General features: G+C 28.5%; 1 protein-coding gene, 1 long non-coding RNA gene and 2 pseudogenes across 3 annotated transcripts; all 4 read right to left on the bottom strand.

Annotated features, from left to right (window-relative positions):
* Positions 1 to 3,830: 3,830 nt before the first annotated feature.
* Positions 3,831 to 4,537, bottom strand: LOC111308198 (vacuolar iron transporter homolog 4 pseudogene; annotated as a pseudogene).
* Positions 4,538 to 9,217: 4,680 nt separating this feature from the next.
* Positions 9,218 to 10,375, bottom strand: LOC149519863 (uncharacterized). Its single transcript, XR_016326807.1, has 2 exons — positions 9,593 to 10,375; positions 9,218 to 9,515 (listed from the first exon to the last, which is right to left on the bottom strand). It is a non-coding gene; the product is annotated as an uncharacterized LOC149519863 (long non-coding RNA).
* Positions 10,376 to 12,735: 2,360 nt separating this feature from the next.
* LOC111308197 (vacuolar iron transporter homolog 4 pseudogene) lies at positions 12,736 to 13,768 on the bottom strand (annotated as a pseudogene). The gene has a single exon (XR_016328365.1). The product of XR_016328365.1 is annotated as a vacuolar iron transporter homolog 4 pseudogene (transcript).
* Positions 13,769 to 14,959: 1,191 nt separating this feature from the next.
* On the bottom strand, positions 14,960 to 17,545 carry LOC111308677 (cytochrome b-c1 complex subunit 6-1, mitochondrial-like). Its single transcript, XM_022907199.2, has 5 exons — positions 17,453 to 17,545; positions 17,094 to 17,157; positions 16,239 to 16,323; positions 15,269 to 15,358; positions 14,960 to 15,191 (listed from the first exon to the last, which is right to left on the bottom strand). Coding segments are annotated over exons 2-5 (210 nt in total). The 5' UTR covers positions 17,096 to 17,157; positions 17,453 to 17,545; the 3' UTR covers positions 14,960 to 15,158.
* Between the last annotated feature and the right edge of the window lie 7,650 nt (positions 17,546 to 25,195).

Below are 25,195 nucleotides of genomic sequence, written 5' to 3'. Positions count from 1 at the left end.
ATTGGACTGATGTGAATAGTGTGAGAGATCTTAAGAAAGATCAGTACGAATATACACTTATGAGTTTTTCTTGATTAATTCACACTGGACAACAACTCATCGATGAACGTTATGTATTTTCATCTCAAGTCAAACAAGTATTTTACTCTGAAGATCCGAAAGAATTGGGTTAATTTGTTGTTCTTCGAAACATACCTAGAGACTTATTTGATATGGGATTAAATACCAAAGATGATATTGAACATGAAACTGAATGTTATCCTTTTGCTGAACAAAACTTGAATGAAAATATCTCCAGTACCTATGCTCAGTGGATCTGCGAAGATGTTACTGAAGATATTTACGAACCATAATTTTATGCACCTATAATTTGTAATTCGAGTGTTTAAGACATAATGTAGTAAATAATAGTATGTAAATAATGTCACATTCGCTATTGTATAATTATTATCTTCTAAATCATACATTATATTTTGATTTTATTAAATCGATATGTTCTTTATATATCGTAGGTTTTGATTTCTTAAATTGAAATTGTCTATATATCTTCTGAACTAATATTTTTTTCTATATTCATTTTTATGATGTAGGTAAGCTATAATGCAGAGAAGTAGGTTGAAAGAAAAACATATCAGAGATATTAGTTCAGAACCGTCTATGGCACCTGTAGATATTGGCTATGGACTGAATCCTTTAGAGGCAAATGAACATACTGTCAGATCTAACTCCATCACTTCTAACCCTTCAACTGATATTAGATCTGGTAATATGGGAGGTCAAAGTTTAGATAGTACCCCATCAATTGATTATGCTTTAAATTTGAATGCATGTATGATATACTCTAATTTTAGAATTTGAGTATAATGATAAAAGTATTACGATTTTAAAAATATATTTTATATTTGTTATAGTTGATAGCAATGATCAACGGAAGACCAGAGGCCAGACAACTTTGAAGAAATTGTTTGCACTACCTCCTAACGAGCGTATTGTAATGTCTGCAAACTTTGATAGGCAACCAATTGGTGAAGAGGCTTAACTATTGCCTAAATTTTTAGGCATGCTAGCCTGTAATGGAATGAAATTGCCTATTCATTATGAAACATGGCATAATGTTCTAGAAGAAGTTAAGGCCGATACGGTAAACTTTATTAAGATATTAGTATAATTAATTAAATGAATTCAAATTTTTTATTTTACATTTTGTTTACTTATTCAAACTTTTCTTATTGTATTATTACAGTCAAGATTTGTATTTAAAATATCAACTTCATTTGTGCTTAAGCCATTGGGAAGGAAATGGAAAGATTATAAGCATAGTTTGAAAAATAAGTATTTCGATCGAAATACTATTGTAGAGGCGATGATGCAAAATCTATCCCGTAATGTGATTAGGTGACAATATGAACAACTGATTAGATTTTAGTTCTCAAGAAAATGAGAGGTACTAGTTTATAACTTTGTATAATATAATGAAATGATGAAAGTGTTTGATGGTTTTAGTTAGTAATATTTGTATTTCTATCATATACACAATTATTTTTTATGACAGGAAAGAGAACAAATTGAGTTTGGTAGCATAAAGTAACAGAAATATAGCCACATAAGTGGATTAAAAGTTTTGCAAGAAAGCAAAAAGAAATCGTAAGTTTATGATAATTAACTTATTCCAATGAATAAACTTTTTCTGCCGTAAAAAAGTAAATATGAAAATTAATATTTATTGTTCTGTTTTAATAGATTTGATTGTTTTAATACATGATATTAAACTTATCAAAAGTTTTGAACTTAGTTACACAGATGATATGTATGAAAAGTTACTGTTTACGTATATTTATGCCTTTATTATCTAGTCACTGTTATTGTTGTATTTTAACAGTTTCGATAGCTTCAATACTTGATATTAATCTTGTTCGATTGATTGAACTTAGTTTCTATAGTTGATATGAGAGAAAAAGTTATCAGTTATGTCTATTTGAAAATATTTTTGCATATAAAAGGTAAATATATAAATAAATTTTGGATGCCTTTCAACGTATTGAATGGCTTCAATCCTTGATATTAAACAAGAAAAAAATAATTGAATTTAGTTTTCATGATCGATATGTGTGAAAGCCCAAAATACTTTTATTCTTTGCGTATGTTTAAGGCTATTGTGTTGTTACAAGGCCAAAATATAAATAAAGGAGATTAAAATTATTCAAAATTTTAATACTTGATTAACAGGATTGATATGCATAAATAAGTTACGGTTGATATGTATCATATCAAATAACATATATTTTTGTATAGGAGAATGAGATGGACGGTACAATTAGACGTGTGAAACTTTTTCGTGTAACACAAAAAAATGGATCTTACATGAATGTCGAAACATAAGAAATTATGGTCATTTTTATCATCTATTTTAACATAAAGTAAATATTAACTCTTTTTAACATATAATTAATTAATCATTAAACTTGATAGTTGTATGTGACAAATTCACAGGAGAAAACGAAAGAAAAAATGGCTGCTAAAATTAAAGTAGCATCTGAAGGTTCTCTTAACATGCAAGAAATGAAAAATCGGATATTCATAGAAGTTGCTAAAAAAGAAAGGCAAGGACGGGTTCGAAGTCTTGGATTGGGTCCAACACCATCTACCTACTATGGATATAACTCTCCGTAATTTACACTCCAGCAAGTTAATCTTTGTGAAATATTTCAATATTGAGAGGGGAGTTGCAAACTATGCAATAACATTTTTAGCAAATGAAAGTAGAAAGAGAACAAGAGCGTGCCAAAATTGAAGAAGAACATGCTAGAATGGAGCTAGAACATGCAAAATTTAAGCAGTTGCATGATTGATTCGATCATCTTATGAATTTTGTGCAACAACAATTTTTAAGAAATGATCTTAGTGCTCCATCAACTCAGGTATTATATTTAGTAAATATTAAAATTTTTAAATAAAAAATAAGCATACAATGAAGTGCTAAAAATTGCATGATATTATTCAGTAGGTTATTGAGCACGCTAGTGAGCAAGGTGAAAAAGTTTTTTCATCAATTGGCAGCCAACAAAATGTATGTAGTCATCCATTTCATACATTTTAATTTTTTATTTGGTTAATGTATTTGCAATATTTAAATGTTATTATACTAATTATTAAACTTTGTATTAATTAGATGTATATTTAAACGTGAACGAAGTTAATATTAATTTCAGTTTTTGAATTTAAGCTCTTTACTGAAAATAAAATTTATTATAAGAAATAAAAAAAAAACATTTTTACATATGCGTTGAGCAATGTCGCTAAATGAATAATTTAGTGGCGTTTGTAGCATAAAACGCCATTATAAGTAGCGGCGCTCTTTCAAGCAAATGCCGCTAGGTGGGTAATGTTTTTTTATAGAAACGCCTTCACCAACGGCATTTTTCTCATAACAACGCCACTGAATTAGCGGCGCCTAAAAAATACAAGCGCCGTAAATATTGAGGTGTTTTCATATTCAAACGCATCTAAAATAGCGGCATTTTCTGTTACAAATGCCGTCAATGTAACGGCGTTTTTCTTATAAAAACGTCATTGAAATAGCGACGGCTAAAAGATACAAACGCTGTAAATATTGAGTCGTTTTCATATTCAAATGCCTCTAACGTAACGGCGTCTCAAAGATATAAACGATGTTAAAATGATGGTGTTTCAAATACAAACGCTCTTAATATTGAAGCATTTTTTTGAAAACACCACTATTTACTGCGACGCATGTATAGGAGGCACTCTGCGTGGCATTTTTTTTGCAAACGTCGCAACCTTATATTGGCGTTGATAAATGCCGCTAAAAACCAAAACCCATGTAGTGATAGAAGATGGATTAGAGTCCTGTGCGGCCAATCAACTTGGTGAGACCAAAAGTTACTCCCATGGCTAGCCATCCTCCGACCAGCACCCTTAACGACGCCTTCAACATGGGTGCACCTCCCAAAAGGGCTCCCAACGGACCAAACCCTAACAGGCTAAGCTCGCAATAACCAGCACCACAACTAACCTCACCACATAGACCTTTATGAACGCAGCAGCAAGGAACGGTATGACAGCCCCAACAGCAAAAGCAAGCGCAGATGCACCAGCTGCTTGCCAGGGATTAGGCAAACTTTTTTTCTTAGTTTCGAAGTCATGATCGGCAAAATCTTTTGCCATTTTTTCTCTCTTCATTTGAGTCAATTCAATGTCACGTTGTGAGTAAACTGAGACCAACTAACCGATCGCCATGTTACAAGCACCAGCAACCAAACCAGCGATCCCTGTAAGGACCATGGTCTTGGAGTCCTTACGTACAGCACCAACTCCCATCATCAAAGAAGCCGTAGAGAGCAACCCATCATTGGCTCCTAAAACAGCAGCTCGAACCCACTGTGCCCTCTTGGTATAATCAAAAACCTCAACTTCATGATCTGCATTTGTTTCTGCAGCTTCAATATTATTATTGTTTTTGAAGCTTTCAGATCTGATCTGTCGATCAAGTTCTAGGGCTAGCATGGTATAGGTGGAAAATATACGAGGAATGTAGGAAAATGTTTATTGGGTATGGAGTGTGGTGGGCACACGCCCTTCTCATAAGCACATTTCGACTGTAGAAGTGATGTGATAGCCACTTGCCATTTAGATTATTATAATAAGAGGAATCTAATTCTTTCACACTAGGAAGGATGTAGATGTTAATAGTTTATTCTTGAGTTTTTCCATGACAAGCAAAGATTGATTGATTCTTTTTTATTCAGGTATTTTTCCCCTGGTTGTCGCTGGAACTTAAGTCTTCCCCTGGTTAACGGAGTAGTTCACAGATTTTCATTAAATTTATTATTAACTGGTTGAGATTAATGGTTTTTTTTATCTGCAACGCTTACAATTCATACACTTTAATGCTCTTCTCCTAAAATTAAAAAAAAAATCATACAATTTAATAAATTTAATAATTTAAAATATAATACAATAATGTGATATAACTACGAATAAAAATAATATAATTTAAAATTTTAGTAATAATTATATCTAAACTTAATAAAACAAAAAATATATTTTGTATTTTTATGTTGACAAAAATTATAAACTATAATTTTAATATTAAAAATATGAATACATAAATTTTAATATTTACACAATACAAATATACAACTCGTGATATCTATAATTTAACAAGAGGTAGTAATGTACTTACACAAGATTAACAGATTTAAATATACTTTGTATCTAATGTAATTAATTAATTATAAACATCTTTCCTAAAACCCAGCCCAAATCAAGCCAGGCCCAAGAGCCTAGTCTCCCAGCCCATTAACAGGTATACGTTAATCAATTGATTTCTTTTGTTCAGCCCAGTAAAATGATTTTATTTGTCCAGGACTCAAATACAGATATACTGCGAGAACGAAATTCACACTAAATAAAACTCCAACAAACTCGTTATTTCAAAAATAATTATGTCGATCATATTTACATATTTTTCTCACACAATTTATACTAAATTTAGGATTCAAATCTCTTCTTTTAGACCCAATTTACCTTTAAAAAAAAATTCAAATACCTAATTTAAAAGCTACACATGAATATTTATGTAGGTAACATCAATACAATTTTTATTCAAATTATTGCTGTCATTCTGTTATATGAACTTTAGAAATGTGAAAACAATGAAAAAATTTCAAATCAAAGCCTATTTATTCTGTGAATAACTGAATATTTGGGGTAATAGGCTGATTCATTTCATTCTCGATTCCCGGTCAACAACTTGACATGAAACAGGATCGTTTTGGATGCTTCATTTGTTTAATTATTCCAACATATAATCCTTCATCTTCTGCAATTGTTAAGATTAATGTCATCTGTAATTTGGATTATTTCCGGTAATTTTCTGTTTTGGTCTCTCCCATTAGTCTTCTCCTACAACACTCTTTCACCATTTTTTAAACTTGCTTTTACAAAAAGAATAAGTAATGACTAATAACTGAAAAAAGTTGCAATTCCTCTCCTGCCTTGTTCCTTTATTTCATTTCTCTTTCAAGCATTACCTTCATTGATTAATCGACGAGTCCTACTTTTTATTGTATGCTTTCAGCAAATGAAATCATTAAATCATCAAAAGAAATTCAAGTTAATTTCGTTTTCATTTGATTTTTTTTAATCTTTTGAATTATAATTAAAATTAAAATTCAAAAACCTTAATTTTACAATCGGTTCTAATGCTATATCAATTGATTTTTGCCTTTTATCATTTTTTTTAAGCATAAATTTATTTTGCCTTTTTTTTGTTTTTTTATATTAATTCTACTATAAAAGAACAAAAAAGTTACCAATTAATTCTTTAATCAATTGGCATATCAGTAGAGTTAACGTTTTGCAAGTTTAAAAAAATTTATAAACATAATATTATTTTTAATCAGATAAATAATAAAATATAAAAATAAAAAATAAAAACAAAAATCATACGAACCTAAAGGATTTAACTCCTTGATTAATGGAAAAAAATCGTTACTAAAATAAGTAGTAGTTATATTGGGACACGACTTTTCGAAAAAACGTAATCAAATTACACATCAAACTAGTAATAATAATAAATAATTAACTAATAATGGCATCTTTGCCGTCTAAATTTAGCCGTTACCCTTTTATAAACTATTATCAATTGGAAAAAAAGGGAGGAATTAGAGAAGTTGTTTTTCTTCTTCCAAATGGTTAGACACAATCATAATATCAAACCAGTTTGTGTAACAACCATTTATGGCCAAAATCTGTCTTCATGCAATCGTCTTAAATCTAGTTCCAACTCAACAATGGGGATTGTGTTTCTGAACAAGTGAAACACATTTGGTTTAATAACCTATTTCATGCTGCTATAGTAAGTAAACAAACAAAAATACCCTAAGATCTTTACTATGGGATCCCCCTTTTTCAGCCTTGAGATTGGGACATCAAATTGCATATTGGTATGTAATTGGGTTGTTTCTTTCATTTGGTGAAAAATAGGCCAAAAACTTCTATATATGCATATGTTTGATAGGACAATACATCAATATTTAATTGCTTGTTAATATAATTTTGTTTCATTTTGATTTTGCATAATATTTTAAAAATTTTGAGTTGAATTTTGATTTTCATTGATTTATAATTTTTTTGAATTATCTTTATTTTGAAAAAAAAAAAAAAAAGAGTGTTTGTAGGTATAATTAAGAGTGATAAAATAAATGTAAAAATGATTTTTATTTAACTTTTCAAACAAGAAATGTTGTTTGAAACAACTAAAGATAGACAAACAAGACACTTATATATGGGATGGAGACATGGGCGGTTGGTAATAGGAACCTGAGGGGACTTTGGCCCTTTCCAAAATTTTTAAACACCCTTTAGCATGTATATATATTCATATAAAATATATTTAAATTGACCTTCTAAATTAAAAATTTTTTTTTTTTGTGTTTTATAACTTAATTTTAGATATTGTAATTTAAGAGATGTCCAAATCGTATTAATATTTTTTCAGTTATTATATCCAATAATTATTATTTACAATTTCTTAAAATCAAAAGATTTATCACAAATTTTAAATCAAATGAACTTAACAAAGGTCAAATTAATTTTTCAACTTTCTCGACAAAATTAAAGTATTCAACTAAGCACCAAATATATATTTTTTTGGTATAAAAGAAGTCAAAGTTTAAGAGATTTAAAGAAAGGGAGATTTAGCTTACTACAACTCCTTTTCATATCATTTTTTACTTTTAATTTTTACTTTAAATCTCTATCAAGTGTTAAAATTCTTTTTCCAACAAAAAAAAAAATCATATTGAAACTAGTTTACAAAAGGATAAAAAAACATTGTAACTTTTAGTCTCAAAGTTTCATCTCCATTTTTTTAAAAATATTTTTAGTTTTTATTTTTTGATAAAATGTTAAATGATTATTTATTCATACTTCCTTTTTATTTTAATTTTAAAATGTCAAAAAATAAAAAATCTTATAATTTATTAACAGATTGTGTAATTAGTAATTTTACTATTAATTATAAATCATGTTATTGTTAAAATAATAATGTTGTCGTAATAATATTTTTGTTTTATAATTTTATGAGCTTATCATGTTTTTATTAATATATTATTTATGTGTGTATATACATATATATTAATAATATAATAAAAAACGCCTAAGATAAAAGTATATTATATATACTCACTTTATCACATTTTTTTCATTTTTCTTTTTTGAGATGTCCTAAAATTATGTTTCTTTTTTATCATCTAAAACTCTTTTTTTATATTTTAAGATTATTTTTTATGATTTTTTTAAATTTCTTGATATTAAAAGTCATGGAATTTTAATTTTATAAAAAAATTTAATTTCAATATTAAATACATTAAAATCATTTTTTTTTAAACTTCATGAAAGTCAATACTACCCAAACAATATAAAATAGAGGGAGTATTATTAATTGATCTCCTCAAATTATATTTCTAGACCCGCATATAGATCAATGGAGGAGTAGATGTTGAATCCTTGGATAGATTCATAACTATGAAAAGCAAAAAGAAAAAACATGTAGGAAAAAGGTATATATTAAATATAGAAGATGGATTAGAGTCCTGAACGACCAATAAACTTGGTGAGGCCAAAAGTTACTCCCATGGCAAGCCATCCTCCGACCAGCACCCTTAACGACGCCTTCAACATGGGTGCACCCCCCAAAAGGGCTCCCAACGCGCCAAACGCTAACAGGCCTAAGCTAGCAACACCCAGCACCACCATCAACCTCACCACGTAAACATTTATGAACAAAGCAGAAACTAATGGTATGACAGCCCCAACAGCAAAAGCAAGCGCAGATGCACCAGTTGTTGCTGGAACTCAAGTCTTCCCGCAGTTAATGGAGCAGTTCTAAGATTCTCACTGAATTTGTTATTAACTGGTTGAGATTAATGGTTTTTTTATCTGCAATGCTAACAATTCATACACTTTAGTTTATTGTGAGAACGAAATTCACACTAAACAAAAATTAGACAAACTCTTTACTTTAAGATTAATTATGTCGATCATATTTACATGTTTTCTCACACAATTTATACTAATTTTAAAATTCAAATCTCTTCTTTTAGACCCAAATTATCATATGCAACCTTTGAAAAAACCAATTTAAATACCTAATTTAAAAGCTACACTTGAATAGTTATGCAGGTAACATCAACACAGTTTATATTCAAATTATTGCTGTCATTCCGTTATGGCACTTCTGACCAGCCCATAGTCATGTCTCCAAGGATCCAAATTTATTGATAAATCATTAAACGTTTCCACAGTAACACAAAAAAATTTTTACAGTTCTCAGATAAGCCGCGAAGGCATCTCAAGTTCACAATACAAGATCAATAGTTTCTGAAACAATCACTGGCTTTCGAACTCAAAACAGCCGGACGTGATGCAAATGTCAACTTAAACAACATTGGCCCTGGTTATTTCACTTTCGAGAATAGCGATGGTGCAACCTGCATTCCGCCAAGTTGGTATCAGGACAAGTTACAGAATATAACCAAAATGAGGCTAAGCAAATAAAACTACTTACGCATTTATAAATGGAAGACCATAATCACCTTGGATTCTCTTAACACACGCCTGCAGGAAAGCAGTAATTTATAGGTTGCCACACAATTCAAATTCAAATTCAAATCGTAGCAGAGGAGTGCTCTAAACAAGAATACCAAATATTTAGGACGAGAAACAGAATTTTCACAAAATGACACCATGTCCAATTATAAATAAATAAATAAAAATATATGTTATTATATATGTTTTTAATGGTTTTTTATTCTTTTTTGGGACTTAAAAGATGTGATTTTTTTATGAGAAAAAAAAAAAAAAAGAAGTGAACATTAGAAATGTGAAAACAATGAAAAAAATTTCAATTCAAAGCCTATTTATTCTGTAAATAACTGAATATATGGGGTAATAGACTGTTTCATTTCATTCTCGATTGCCCACCAACAACTTGACATGAAACTGGATCGTTTTGGATGCTTCATTTGTTTAATAATTCCAACATATAATCCTTCATCTTTTGCAATTGTTAAGATTAATGTCATCTGTAATTTGGATTATTTCCAGTTGCTTTCTGTTTTGTTCTCTCCCATTAGTCTTCTCCTGCAACACTCTTTCACCATTTTTTTTAACTTGCTTTTATCAAAAGAATAAGTAATGACTAATAACTGAAAAAAGTTGCAATTCCTCTCATGCCTTGTTCCTTTATTCCATTTCTTTTTCAAGCATTACCTACATTGATTAATCTACAAGTCCTACTCTTTATTGTATGCATTCTACAAAAGAAATCATTAAATCATCATAAAGAATTCAAGTTCGTTTCGTTTTCATTTGATTTTTTGTAATATTTTGAATTATATTTAAAATAAAATTCAAAAACTTTAATTTTACAATCGGTTCTAATACTGTAACAATTGATTTTTGCTTTTTATCATTCGATTTTAAGTATCAATTTATTTTGTATTTTTTTGTTTATTTATATTGTATTAAAAAAAATAATTGATTAACTTTTATCTTAATTGACGTATCATTAAAATTAATATTTTTTACAAGTTTAAAAAAACTTATATACGTAATATCATTTTTGGTCAAATAAATAATAGGATATGGATTTTAAAGATAAATTAAAAATTTTAAAAAAAATATAAAACAAAAGCCAAACTAACCTAAAGGATTTAACTCCTTGATTAATGGAAAATTTTTGTTACTAAAATAAGTAGTAGTTATATTGGGACACGACTTTTCGAAAAAACGTAATCAAATTACACATCAAACTAGTAATAATAATAAATAATTAACTAATAATGGCATCTTTGCCGTCTAAATTTAGCCGTCACCCTTTTATAAACTATTATCAATTGGAAAAAAGGGAGGAATTAGAGAAGTTGTTTTTCTTCTTCTAATGGTTCGACACAATCAAAATATCAAACCAGTTTGTGTAACAACCATTTATGGTCAAAATCTGTCTTCATGCAATCGTCTTTAATCTAGTTCCAACTCAACTATGGAGATTGTGTTTCTGAACGAGTGAAACACATTTGTTTTAATAACCTATTTCATGCTGCTATAGTAAGTAAACAAACAAAAAAACCCTAAGATCTTTACTATGGGATTCCCCCTTTTTCAGCCATGAGATTGGGAAATCAAATTGCATATTGGTATGTAATTGGGTTGTTTCTTTCGTTTGGCGAAAAATAGGGCAAAAGCCTCTATGTATGCATATGTTTGATAGGAAAATACACCAATATTTAATTATTTTTTAATATGTAGTTTTTTCCGTCTCATGTATTTTGTTTCATTTTGATTTTGCATAATATTTAAAAATTTTTGAGATGAATTTTTATTTTCATTGATTTATAATTTTTTTGAATTATCTTTATTTGGCAAAAAAAAAAAGTGTTTGTAGGTATAATTAAGAGTAATAAGATAAAAGTAAATTTGATTTTTATTTAACTTTTCAAACAAGACATATTGTTTGAAACAACTAAAGATAGACAAACAAGACACTTATATATGGGATGGAGACATGGGCGGTTGGTAATGAGAACCTGAGGGGACTTTGGCCTTTTCCAAAATTTTGAAACAGCCTTTAGCGCGCATATATATATATATATATATATATATAAATTGACCTTATAAATTAAAAATATTAATTTTCTTTTCTTGTGTTTTATAATTCAATTTTATATATTACAATTTAAAAAATATTCAAATCGTAATGATATTTGTTCATTTATTGCATCCAACAGTTATTATTTACAAATTCTTAAAATTAAAAGATTTGTCATAAATTTTAAATTACAATCAAATGAACTTAACAAAAATCAAGTTAACTTTCCAACTTTCTCAACAAGATTCAAGTATTCAACTAAGCATAAGTTTTTTTTTTTTTTTGGTATAAGAGATGTCAAAGTTTAGAAGATTTAGAGAAAGAGGGAGATTTAGCTTACGACAACTTCTCTCAATATCATTTTCTACTTTTATTTTTACTTTAAATTTCTATCAAGTGTTAAAATTCTTTTTCCAACCAAAAAAAAAATCATATTGAAACTAGTTTACAAAAGAATAGAAAAACATTATAACTTTTAGTCTCAAATTTTCATCTCCATTTTTTAAAAAATATATTTATTTTTTTGTTTTGATAAAATGTTAAATGAGTATTTATTCATACTTCTTTTTTATTTCAATTTTAAATTGTCAAAAAATAAAAAAATCTCATAATTTATTGACAGATTGTGTAATTAGTAATTTTACGATTAATTATAAATCATGTTATTGTTAAAAGAATAATGTTGTCATAATAATATTTTTATTTTATAATTTTATGAGCTTATCATGTTTTTATTAGTATATTGTTTGTGTGTGTGTGTGTGTGTATATATATATGTATTAATAGTATGATAAAAAACATCTAAAAAAAATGAGATAAAATATATTATATACTCTTGCTGTCACATTTTTTTCATTTTTCCTTTTTGAGATGCCCCAAAATTATTTTGTTATCATCTAAAACTTTTTTTTTATATTTTAAAATTATTTTTTATGATTATTTTAATTTTTTGATATTAAAAGTCATGAAATTTTAATTTTATAAAAAAATTTTAATTTTAATATTAAATACATTAAAATTAAAAATTTTCTTAAACTTCGTGAAAATCAATACTACTTAAATAATTTAAAATATTAGGAGTATTATTAATTGATCCCCTCAAATTATATGTCAAGATCGGCATATAGATGGAGGAGTAGATGTTGAATCCTTGGATAGACTCATAACTATGAAAAGCAAAAAGAAAAAAACATGTAGGAAAAAGGTATATATTAAAAATATAGAAGATGGATTAGAGTCCTGAACGACCAATCAACTTGGTGACGCCAAAAGTTATTCCCATGGCTAGCCATCCTCCGACCAGCACCCTTAACGACGCCTTCAACATGGGTGCACCCCCCAAAAGGGCTCCCAACGCACCAAAAGCTAACAGGGCTAAGCTCGCAACAGCCAGCACCACCACTAACCTCACCACGTAAACATTTATGAACACAGCAGCAACTAACGGTATGACAGCCCCAACAGCAAAAGCAAGCGCAGATGCACCAGCTGCTTGCCAGGGATTAGGCAAACTTTGTCTCTTAGTGTCGAAGTCATGATCGGCAAAATTTTTTGCCATGTTTTCTCTCTTCATTTGAGTCAATTCAATGTCACATTGTGAGTAAACTGAGACCAACTCACCAATTGCCATGCTACAAGCACCAGCAACCAAACCAGCGATCCCTGTAAGGACCATGGCCTTGGAGTCTTTACGTACAGCACCAACTCCCATCATCAAAGAAGCCGTAGAGAGCAGCCCATCATTGGCTCCTAAAACAGCAGCTCGAAGCCACTGTGCCCTCTTGGCATAATCAAAAACCTCAGCTTTATGCTCTTCATTTGTTGCTGCAGCTTCAATACTACTATTGTTTTTGAAGTTTTCAGATCTGATCTCCTGATCAAGTTCTAGGGCTGGCATGGTATAGGAGGAAAATGTAAGGGGAATGTATGGTTATTGCATATGGAGTGTGGACGGCACACGCCCTTTTTTATAAGCACATTTCAACTGGAGAATTTAGATTATAACAAGAGGAATCTAGTGCTTTCACACTAGGAAGGGGATGGACACTATATAAAAGTTTATTTTGAGTTTTTCCATGACAAGCAACAGATTGATTTATTCTTTATTCAGTTATTTTTCCCCTAGATGTTGCTGGAACTCAAGTCTTCCCCTAGTTAATGGAGCAGTTCTCAGATTTTCACTAAATTTGTTACTAATTGATTGAGATTAATGATTTTTTTATCTGCAATGCTAACAATTCTTACAGTTTAGTGCCCCTCTCCCCAAAAAAAAATCTTATAATTTAATAGATCTTATCATTTAAAATTTGATACAATTATATGACAAATACAATGCAAAAAAAAAAGTGACACGATTTAAAATTTTAATAATAATTATATATAAATTTAACAAAATAAAAAAATATTTTATATTTTCATTTCAATATAAATTATGACACATAATTTTCATATAAAATATTATGCAAATACACAAATTTTAAAATTATAATTTAATAGATCTTATTATTTAAAATATGATATAATTTTATAACACAAACAAAAAAAAAAGTGACATGAATTAAAATTTTAGTAATAATTATTTTTGAATTAAATAAAATAAAAAAATATTTCGTATTTTCATTTTTATATAAATTATTACACAACTTTTATATAAAATATTACAAATACACATATTTTAATATTTACATGAAACATATATACCAATCATCTGCCGAAAATTATTTGATTAATTGACATGTCTTTAGAGTTCATACTCGAAAATTATGAATGAGAGAATTTAATCACGACAAGAGGTTTAAGGATATATTAAAAATTTCAAAAAAAAAACACACACACACACACAAATCAATAAATTAGGAACTAAAAAAAAATTAATTATAAACATTTTCGCTGGAACCCAGCCCATATTAAGCCAGGCCCAAGTGGCTACTCTCCCTGCCCATGAACAGATATACGGTTATCGGGAACAAATTGATTTTTTTGTCCAGGACCCAAATACAGATAAATTGTGAGAACGAAACTCGCACTAAATAAAAATCAAACTCTTTACTTTAATATGTCGATCATATTTACATGTTTTTCTCACACAATTTATACTAATTTTCAAATTCAAATCTCTTCTTTTAGACCCAAATCATCATATGCAACCTTTGAAAAAAACAATTTAAATACCTAATTTAAAAGCTACACATGAATATTTATGCAGGTAACATCAACACAGTTTATATTCAAATTATTGCTGTCATTCCGATGTGGCACTTCTGACCAGCCCATAGTCAGAAATGCCTCCAAGGATTCAAATTTATTGATAATCATTAAACTTTTCCACAGTAACACAAAAAAAATTTTAACAGTTCTCAGACAAGCCACGAAGGCATCTCAAGCTCACAATACAAGATCAATAATTTCCGAAACAATCGCTAGCTTTCGAACTCAAAACAGCAGGACGTGATGGTAATGTTAACTTAAACAACGTTGGCCCTGGTTATTTCAGTTTCGAGAATAGCGATGGTGCAACCTGCATTCCGCCAAGTTGGTATCAGGACAAGTTACAGAATATAACCAAAATGAGGCTAAGCAAATAAAACTACTTACACATTTGTCAACACAAGACCAATAATCAAAATATTGACCAGTGCAATGCTTGTGGCCACTTTCATCACCTTGGATTCTCTTAACACATGCCTGCAGGTAAGCAGTAACTTATAGGTTGCCACACAATTCAAATTCAAATTCAAATCGTAGCAGAGGAGTGTGCTATAAACAAGAATACCAAATATTTAGGACAAGAAACAGAATTTTCACAACATGACACCATGTCAGAATATAAATTTGAGCATTTTAGAACCATTAATAAGTTTCAAGAAAAGATAAGTAAATCGATGGTTCAGTAAAATACTGGCAAACCCCTTAGAGAGTGAATATATATGTTAGTGAAACCTATCATTTTCATCAAGCAATGTATGTTGTTGTCAGATTTTGTTTTAATCAAGTTTTTAGTGAAATATGGAGCAGGGTCTGGGTCAGTAGAAGAAACAACTTGCATTACAAAGACTCACATATATCCTCAATAACTAGTTCTGGCCAAGACCTTTTTCATGACGTCATACTGGGGTTTCAAAGAGGGTGGAGCATGCAATCAATCCATAGAGAATCATCAACTGTTGAGAAGGAACATTCTTCTGCCTTTACTTTTCCTTTAAGAAAGCATTTGTCCATATAGCCACAAAATTTCAAAAAATAATAATAATAATAAAAGATGAAAAAGATAGAAAGGCAGAGTTAAAAATAAATGAGTAAATAAGCCTTTTTATGGGATGCTCCCAAACCGAGATACATTTATGCAAACAGCCTAACAATAATAATCAGGTGCAAAGTAGCATATGAGATGGTTTTGGAGGAAAGGTTTGTTGGCATCAAGGGAGTTAGAAAAGGAATATCAATTTCACTTCAAGAGATTCATTAAATAAAACTATAGTCTCCAGACTCATATACTTGAAAGAATGGTAAAAAAAGATTCAGTAAACCTTGCTCAAATTTCCAAAAGAACTAGTTTATTACTAACCTCATACAAATGAAGTTGTTTGACACATTTAGGCTTGCAACCCTCTTCAAGAAGCCTCTTTTGATCAACAGGTTCCTCGTCCGCCCTAAAATATTTTTAAAAGATAAATAACTGAGATAAGGGCATGGTACTGAAAGGCAGTCACAAATTGGAGGAAAAATAACATCACTATTTTTACAGATCAATAAAATGTAATTAGGAAGCAACTATCAACTACAACCAAAATGACGAAAACTGAAACAATTATAAGGAACTACTATTTTCAGAATATATCCGACAATTGACCTTAATATCCACAGATATTAGATGATAAAAAATAACCATTTTGATGTTTGAGCACTGAAATTCATTTCTTTGCCTATTTTTTCCAGGATCCCTCCTTATCACATGCCCTGCCCACTGCTTATCAAATCAGTTAGATTAAAGAAGGAATTGCTTGTTTAATTCAATCTGGTACCATTTGAAATCATTCCGTCAGAATAACCAAAAACCTTACGATCGTTCTATCTATTGCAGCATCAATGTTGCCCCGTACAAACAAACCCCACCCCACAAAATCATACTTGAATCACAACTCATATATGCTAATGCACCAATAGAAGCTTCACGCCCAGACTTATTATCTTTTCCTATAACCAATATAGATATAACAGATCACAAAACCAATATAGAATAAAATTATGTACAACAACAAACAAAATTTTTAACCCGCCACATGATCATAAACTTCTATGTAAAACAATATATATTATCATTCATCAAACGGAGTCCACTTACCGACTTACGACCACATGATCGAACAGATATAAGACATATGTTTATCAAGGAAAATACATGAGAAAAAGATAAGCTTACATAGGAAACGATATCGATTACTTCGTATAGATAAGGATGGAATTCGATAACCTGACTAGCACACCTAAGAAAAAAATAAATAAATTACAAAGTCAACGATCTAAAAAGCAGAAAGTCAGCAATCCAGTAACTTTCCAAACCCCCAAACAGGAAATGAAACATTGAAATTGAAAAAAAAAAAAAAACAAAGGTGAAATCTACTAAACACAAAACCCTTGATTTACAGATCAAGAAAATGATTGAAGGAAAATTTCCTGATCATTGAAAAACAAAAATAGATCCATAAAAATGAAATAAGATAAAAAGATACTTGGTGCTAACAGAAAAGAAAACGAAATTAAAATAAAAATCGAGAGTACCTTCAGAGAGCAACACTAAATTTCAGCTACGGCTTGACCTAACCGGAGAATGAGAGTATAAAAGTGAGCTAACTTGGGTGTTTAAAGTGCGCCGGGTGCGTATTACGCTTATTTGCCCGAAGTACCTGTCGGGCCAGAAGATTTGGGCTTTTCCAATCAACTAAATAGTCCGTAAGTATAGTTCACCGGGCTAGAAAATTCCCCGCCAAACTTAGAACTGGATCAGGCCACCACAAAAAAGGACTGGCCCACTGGAAAGCTATTAACAATTTAATCGGTTTGCACGTCCTTCAATTTTTTTTTTTTAACAGTCCAAACAAAATAATTGTATTTAAAAAAATGTGCATTAAGATTGAAATTAATGAGATTGTACATACTTTAAAGGCAAAATATGCACCAGATGTTTGACTGGGGTGGCTTCGATATTGAAGACTGGAACAAGTAATAGAGATTAAATATTTATTATTATTTTTTTTTTGTTTTAACATTTGATTCGTAATAGTTGCTGGATACAACAATTAGGATTTTCCCAAGAGTTGTTCTTTCGAGATTTTCCAAAATCAAATTTGGTTAGCTGCTTGGTCATTGGGTTGCTTAGACATATAATTGGTCAGCTAAAACAATATTTGATTCCTTCTCTCACAGTTCCCATATGAATTAATATCCTTTTTTTTCTCCCATGAAAAAGAAATACGTTGAATTGATTATGTTAAATTCTCAGGCACTAAAGCATGTTTGATTTAAATAATACAAAAAAAAATCCTAACAACATGATTTCATCACAACTTAATAATATCCTATAGAATTTTAATCTTACACGACACGTGAATTGTCTTAAAATCTGAATGCATTAAATTTATTGAAATAGTTTCATTTTTATAATTTATTTTATTTTTTTATTTGATAATTTTTAAGATAACTTTTTTTATATTATCCTTTACGTTATGTTTGAATAAATATTAATAAAAAAATAAAAAAATTTAAAATAATAATAATACATGTAAACTTTGTTTAGATAATTAAAATTAATAAAAAAATAAAAGAAAATAAATTTTAACAACCATTGTTTGGATAAAGAATAAAAAAGAAAAGATTCATTATAATAATTTTTTTTAATTATAACATTTCATTATCTGTGATTTTATAGTATTCTTAAATCATGATATGCTTGATATCTTATCTGACCTCATAATTGTTGTTATATCAATGATTTTTAATCAATTGAAATAGAAAGATATTTTACAAACATACATTGATGGATTTTGAGTTAGTCGATCATCTCATAAACCCATAAAATATATCTATTCATATTCAACCATTTATCAAAATTAAATCACAAAAAAATTATAAAAAAAAATTATATTGAAAAAAATATGTGAAACTTACTTGAAAAAAAAGATAGCTTTGAAAAAATTATAGGATGATTGTGATCTACTTAAATTTTTTTATTAGATTTTTAGTATTAATAAAAAGATGGACATAATAATCTTTTTATAAAAAGATATTTTTCAACTTTCCTTTCCCTAGCTTTTCCTTCAAATTAGAGTATTAAAAAATTTTGGTTTACAAAATAAACTAAAAGTTATTTGGTTTCCAACTTTTTTCCTTTCTTTAAATTAAAAGTTTATCCACACAAGGGAATGGAAGTTTTGTTTCTTTTACTTTCCTTTATTTTCTTTTCTCTCCCCTCAATCCAAACACACTATTAAATTTGAGTAGAATTATCACTCATTTTTATAACATGAGATCATGTTAATATTATTTTTTAGCAAAGATTATAAACTTAAAATATTTTTTTTTGTCAATAAAATTTTGATTTGGTGATAAAATTTTTTTAAAATTTTAGATTTAGTTTATTCATTAATTATTATGATTGTAACTTAATTATGATATAATAATTGATTATTTTAATACTTAATTATGATTGTAATTTATAATAAAAATTTATTTTCTTATTATTGTAACTGTTACCATAAATCCTATATATAGTTATCGAATCAAATCTTAATTAACATGTTCAATTTTTTTAATGTCACTTAGTATGTCAAGTTAAATTAGTAAATCTATACTTTGGCTAAAAAAAATTTAGACGATCAAATGTTATTTCTTTCAAAGATCAAGTGCGTTATTAGTTTTAATAAAATTTATATTGAATTTATAAATAATTTATAAAAATTAATGAATGACGATTAAAATTAAATTTAAATTTTATAAATAAAATATTTAATTTTTATCAATTCAATTAATACGTTAGTTGTAGTAATTATTTTATTAACATTGAATTTTAGCTCCATTCAACATATTCATTTTAGTGGTTAAAGGTGTAAATGATACATTAGTATTCGCAAGCTATTTGGATTTGATTCGATTAAAATTCAAATTTGATTCAATAATTGTCAAATCGAGTTTGAGCTCGAGTAGCTCGACTTATCGAACAAGCCGAATTCGAGCATATTAATACCTGACTCGAATAACTCGCAAGCTTAATATAGCTTTTCTATTATATATTTTTTTATTATTTTATTTATAAAATTACTATTTTATCCTTAATCTAAAAAACCTTAAAATTTTATTTTCTTTTTTCCATCTTTCTCCTGTCTCTCTTATCTCACCAAAAAACCCTTACGGTGCCCTTTCCTCCTGAATCCCACTCTCTTCCAATATTTTTAAAGCTAGCTTAGACCAAAACCAACTCAAATCCAAGACAAATCAAGGCTCTGCATAGTAAGCAAGCTGTTACAGTGCTGTGTGCTACCTTTTCGCATAGTAAATAGGCTATCACATGTTGCCTTTTTGCATAGTAAACAGGTTGTTGTGTGCTGCTTTTCTACATAGTAATCAAGTTACTGCATGCTGTATTTCTATACAGTAAGTAGGTTACTGTGTGCTACCTTTCTGCATAGTAAATGCCTTTATGTGTGCTACCTTTTTTTGTGCTGCTTTTCTTATGCCTAATTTGTCATATAATTAAAGAGTGATCCTAGAAGAAACAAATTATATGCTTTGTGAAAAAAAAAAGATAGTTTTAGAAGAAACAAATTTTGCTTCCTCTTTCATAATTTTCAAATTCCTTTTGAAAGGGGAATTTCAGAGAAAACATCAGTGAATTTAATTCTTTTATTCTTATGTTGTAGTTTATAAAATTATTTTTTTAATAAAAATATTGTAAATTTAAAAATAAAAAATTATATGCATTAAAATTTGAATTTTAAAATTGTTAGATATATAATCTATTTAAAAAACAAAACAAAAGTATACTATATAATCTTTGACTCTTTGTTCTACCATCATAACTGGCTTAATTATTATAGCTACTTAAACTTGGAAGAATAAAATTTTATCTAAATTAACCCCTTATATATATAACTCTATGAAGTAATAACTGTTAAAATAATAAAAAGTTAAAAAATTCTTCAATATATTTTCAAGTATTTTGAGAAAATATTTTGATTACAACAAAACAGAATACATCAAGCTAGCTAGCTTTAGATGGGGAGGTTTATCTTTGCATTTTATAGTCAGAGAGTTTGATTAGCATCCTAGTTAGCTAGAATTTTATTTTATTTTATTTTATTTTATTATAAAAGAAGTTGGAATCAAAAGATACCAAAAAGGTTTAGAGGTGTTATCTCATTAGAATTTAATCTCAGATTTATTCATTTTTTAAGCATATACATGTTTCTGTCTTATACAAAAAATTTTAATCATTCAAAAAATTATATATGTTAATAAAGAGTGTTAAAGCATTTGAGATTTTAGTTGTTGCATGTGTAGAATGAATTTAGATTTTATTTACTTACATAGTTTTGCATTCTAGATATATGAAAAAGCAAAAATTGATCAATTGTTTTAGTTACTGCATGTGTAGGATCAATTTAGATTTTATTTATTTACATAGTTACTGCCACCCCACTACATTTTAATCCTTAATCAATTATCATATATGGCAAAGACTATGTATATTGCTTGTAATTCTCATAGATGGTTATCATTTATTGCTAAATTTCATACTCTTCCAATAACTTATTTCTCGTAATTTGTTTGGCATGTTTCTCGCAAAAGAATTTACTACACATGTTTCTAACAACTTATTTGGCATTATTATTTGATCCCAAAATTGAATTATTGTTTTGATTTATCTTTTTTTTATTATAGAGAATTAAACATGTCATCAACCACACCAAATATCTTCTTTATACCAGTTCAACCGACAACAAATTCTTTTGCTAGTCGAATTATGTCAGATGATGGTAATGATTCAATGAATGAAACTTTAGATGTCACTGATGGTAACACAGATAAAACACAAGTCACTGATGTTAATGATAGAGAATGTGATGATGCTGACCCTGAAGAGTGTGAAGAAGGTAATGAGAAAAAAAGACAAAAGACATCTGCTGTTTGGTTAGAGTTCAAATAAGTCATTCTTTCTTATGGTTATAAAAAATGAGAGTGTGTTAATTGCAAGAAGAAGCTAGCAACAAATGCAAGTAAAAGTATAACTCAATTTAAAAGGCACTTGAAAACTTATGTTAAGTAAAAAAAATTTTAGAATCAACAACAGATGATCAACTTCTAGCCAATAGACAAATGTGGTGATGTACAGATACTACAAACTCTAAAAAATGGCAAGTTTGATATGGCTAATATGAGAGTAGTAGTTGCACATTGGATATTTATGCATGAACATCCTTTTTTCGATTATAAAAGATGAATGTTTTAACATGATGCAAAAATGTGAGATGCCTAAATAAAAAAAGATATCATGTAATACTATTAAAAAGGATTGCATGCAAGTTTATGATGCAGAAAAAAAAAATTAAAGACACTATTGAAGACTGTCAGCAAGATTAGTTTGATAATAGATTTGTGAAAATCAAGTAATCAAAAGATTGAGTGCATGGTTCTTACAGTACACTTTATAAAAAGCTTGTTATTAGCTTTGTTTACATTTCTCCTCCTTATCGCGGTGTTGAGATTGTCGATTATATTTTTAAGTGTCTAAAAAAATGAAGAATTGAAAACAAGGTGTTTATACTTTCTGTGGACAATGCTTCAAGCAATGATGTGGTGATTAGAATTCTTAAAGACACATTTTCAGGAAATAAGAAGTTGTTTTGTGAAGAAAAATTATTTCATGTTCGGTATTGTGCGCACATATTAAATCTCATGGTTTAAGATGATTTTTTTTAGATTAAGAATGTGATTGGTGATGTTCATAAAAGTGTCAGTTTTATTAATCAGAATGAGGCAAGACTTAACTAATTTTTTAACATAGTACAATAGTTAAAATTACCTGATAGAAAACTCATTCTTGATTGTAAAACACGTTGAAATTCAACATTCGAGATGTTGTTGATTGCAATCAAATTCAAAGAAGTGTTTTCAATACTTAAAGAACGAGAATCTCATTACAAATATTGTCTAAGTCATGAAAATTGAAAAAAAGTAGAGAAAGTTTGTAAGATTTTAAAAGTTTTTAATTCAACCACTAAAATCATCTCTGGAAGTGATTATCCAACTTTAAACCTATTTCTGAATGAAGTTTATCATGTGAAAGTATTGTTGGATAAAAGGATGAATGATGAAAATGAATTTGTTCAAGCAATGGTTCGCAAGATGAAGAGTAAATTTGATAAGTATTAAGGAGAATGTAATTTGTTAATGGCTATAACAGCTATCTTGGATCTAAGGTGCAAATGAGGGTGATTGAATTTTACTTTCCTCGAATGTACCCTAATAAAGAAGCACAAAAAAAAAAATTGCTAGAGTTTAAGATGCTTTTTATGAAATTTATGAGGAATATGTTTGCAAGTATCAATTTGATAATAAGCATAGTGCTGAAACTTAAATACATGATAGTAGTATTAGTGGTATGAATATACAAGATTATTCTTCTAGTTGGTCTGAATTTACAAATTATGTAAAATCAATTGAAACTGTTCAACCACAACAATATGATCTAGATGTCTATCTAGCTAAGGGCTGTTTTATCTGTAAAAGAGATTCCAATAAGTTTGATGCTTTAGAATGGTGAAAAGTAAGCACTTTGAAGTACTATATTTTATCCAAGATGGCTCGGGATATATTTGCTATTCTTATAATTACAATGATTTCAGAGGCTACTTTTAATGCAATAGGTTGAGTTATTAATACTTATCGTGCTTCTTTAGCTCCTGACACAGTGCAAGCATTACTTTGTGAAAGAAAATGGTATCGAAATCTTCATGGAGTGAAGAAGAAGAGCAAAGTGAAATTTTTATTATTATTATTTTGTTATTGGGTGACTATTATTGCTTTAATGTAATTTTTAACTATTATTTTTATTTACTTTATCTATATAGAAAGAGAAGAAATCAATTGAGATTACACTCAAAATCCCCTAAAGTGAGGATATCTAATATCTTTTATATATGTATGAAATATTATTATTAAATACCCTTAATTTGTCACAACATTACTAAAGAAAAATAGGTGGTAGCTAGTTTAGATTGAGCTTTTTGCATTATAGTTTATAAACCATAGATTAACTAATGACAAAAACTCATGTTAGGGTAATTTACAAGACACTGTCTATATTTTTCTGCTTTGATTATAAGGTAATTGACAAGATAAAATTCATGTTGATGCTAATGTTAAAAATTTAAAGTTATTGATCATTGTAATAATATCACAATCTTTTTTTTTTACATGGGTGCTTCTACTATTTTTCTTATTATTAATTATAATTTGTTTATTATGTAATTATTCTTTTTGTGTAGGTTTGTTGAAAAACAATATAAGTCCAATGTTCATTTGAAGACATTATATTGTGAAGATATAATATTGTGACGACAGCATATGTATTATTGTTAGTTTGTTATAACTTATTTGTGGACTTATTTACTTGGATATTTAATTTATTTCAATTAGGAATTTAATTTCTAAATTTCATTATGTCTTTTATTTGTGTGTTTTATTTGAATCATTTGATGAAACTTTTATTTGCTTTGATTTATTTGTTGTGTAAGTTTTTATTATTATTGTTGTTGTTGTTATTGTTATTATTATTATTATTGTTATTATCTTGAAAATATAATATTTATTAGGTTTGATAAAAAATAATTGTAAAAGATATCGAGTTTGAGTTCAAGCATAAATAATCGAGCTTTTATCGAGTATAAAAAATAATATTATTTTTATATATTAATTGAACTTAATCGAGTGAACTCGAATAGTTTGATTTCGATCACGAATCGAATTTAAACTAAAAAAATAAAATTCGAGCAAATTCGAATCGAATATCGAATCACGAATTGAAAATCGAACTTGAGTGGAAACTTTTCACTATATTGATTCGATTACACTCCTATTAGTGACCATCATAGTAATAGTACATTATAATACTTGATTTGTTCATTCAAATGTTAATTTCCTCGGTAATTAAAATAACAAATACAAGTGAAATTAACCAAAAAAATTATTCTAATTTATAAAACCAGATTAAAAAAAAAAGGAAACCCATTTTGTTAGGCAAAGAATTCAATTAAATTGAAAAAGAATTAGAAGAAAAGTAAAGAAAATTCCAATCAGACTAAGCCTAATTACAATTGTAATGCAAAAAGTGAGCGAGTGGGGCAGAGTGGGGGCCACTGCCAACCAATCTTCAACCAGACATGCCAAGAAATGGTCGGCATCGGGGTCGGCATCGGGCCGCCCACCCTAACTTCAGCCGCCCTGCTGACGTGGTATCAACCCCATTTA

This window comes from Durio zibethinus, chromosome 2, assembly GCF_047325235.1.
Source record: "Durio zibethinus cultivar Kanyao isolate XHJ-2024 chromosome 2, ASM4732523v1, whole genome shotgun sequence".
Lineage (NCBI taxonomy): Eukaryota > Viridiplantae > Streptophyta > Magnoliopsida > Malvales > Malvaceae > Durio > Durio zibethinus.
The sequence above is the reverse complement of the archived record's forward strand: the minus strand, read 5'-3'. Positions and strand labels throughout refer to the sequence as shown.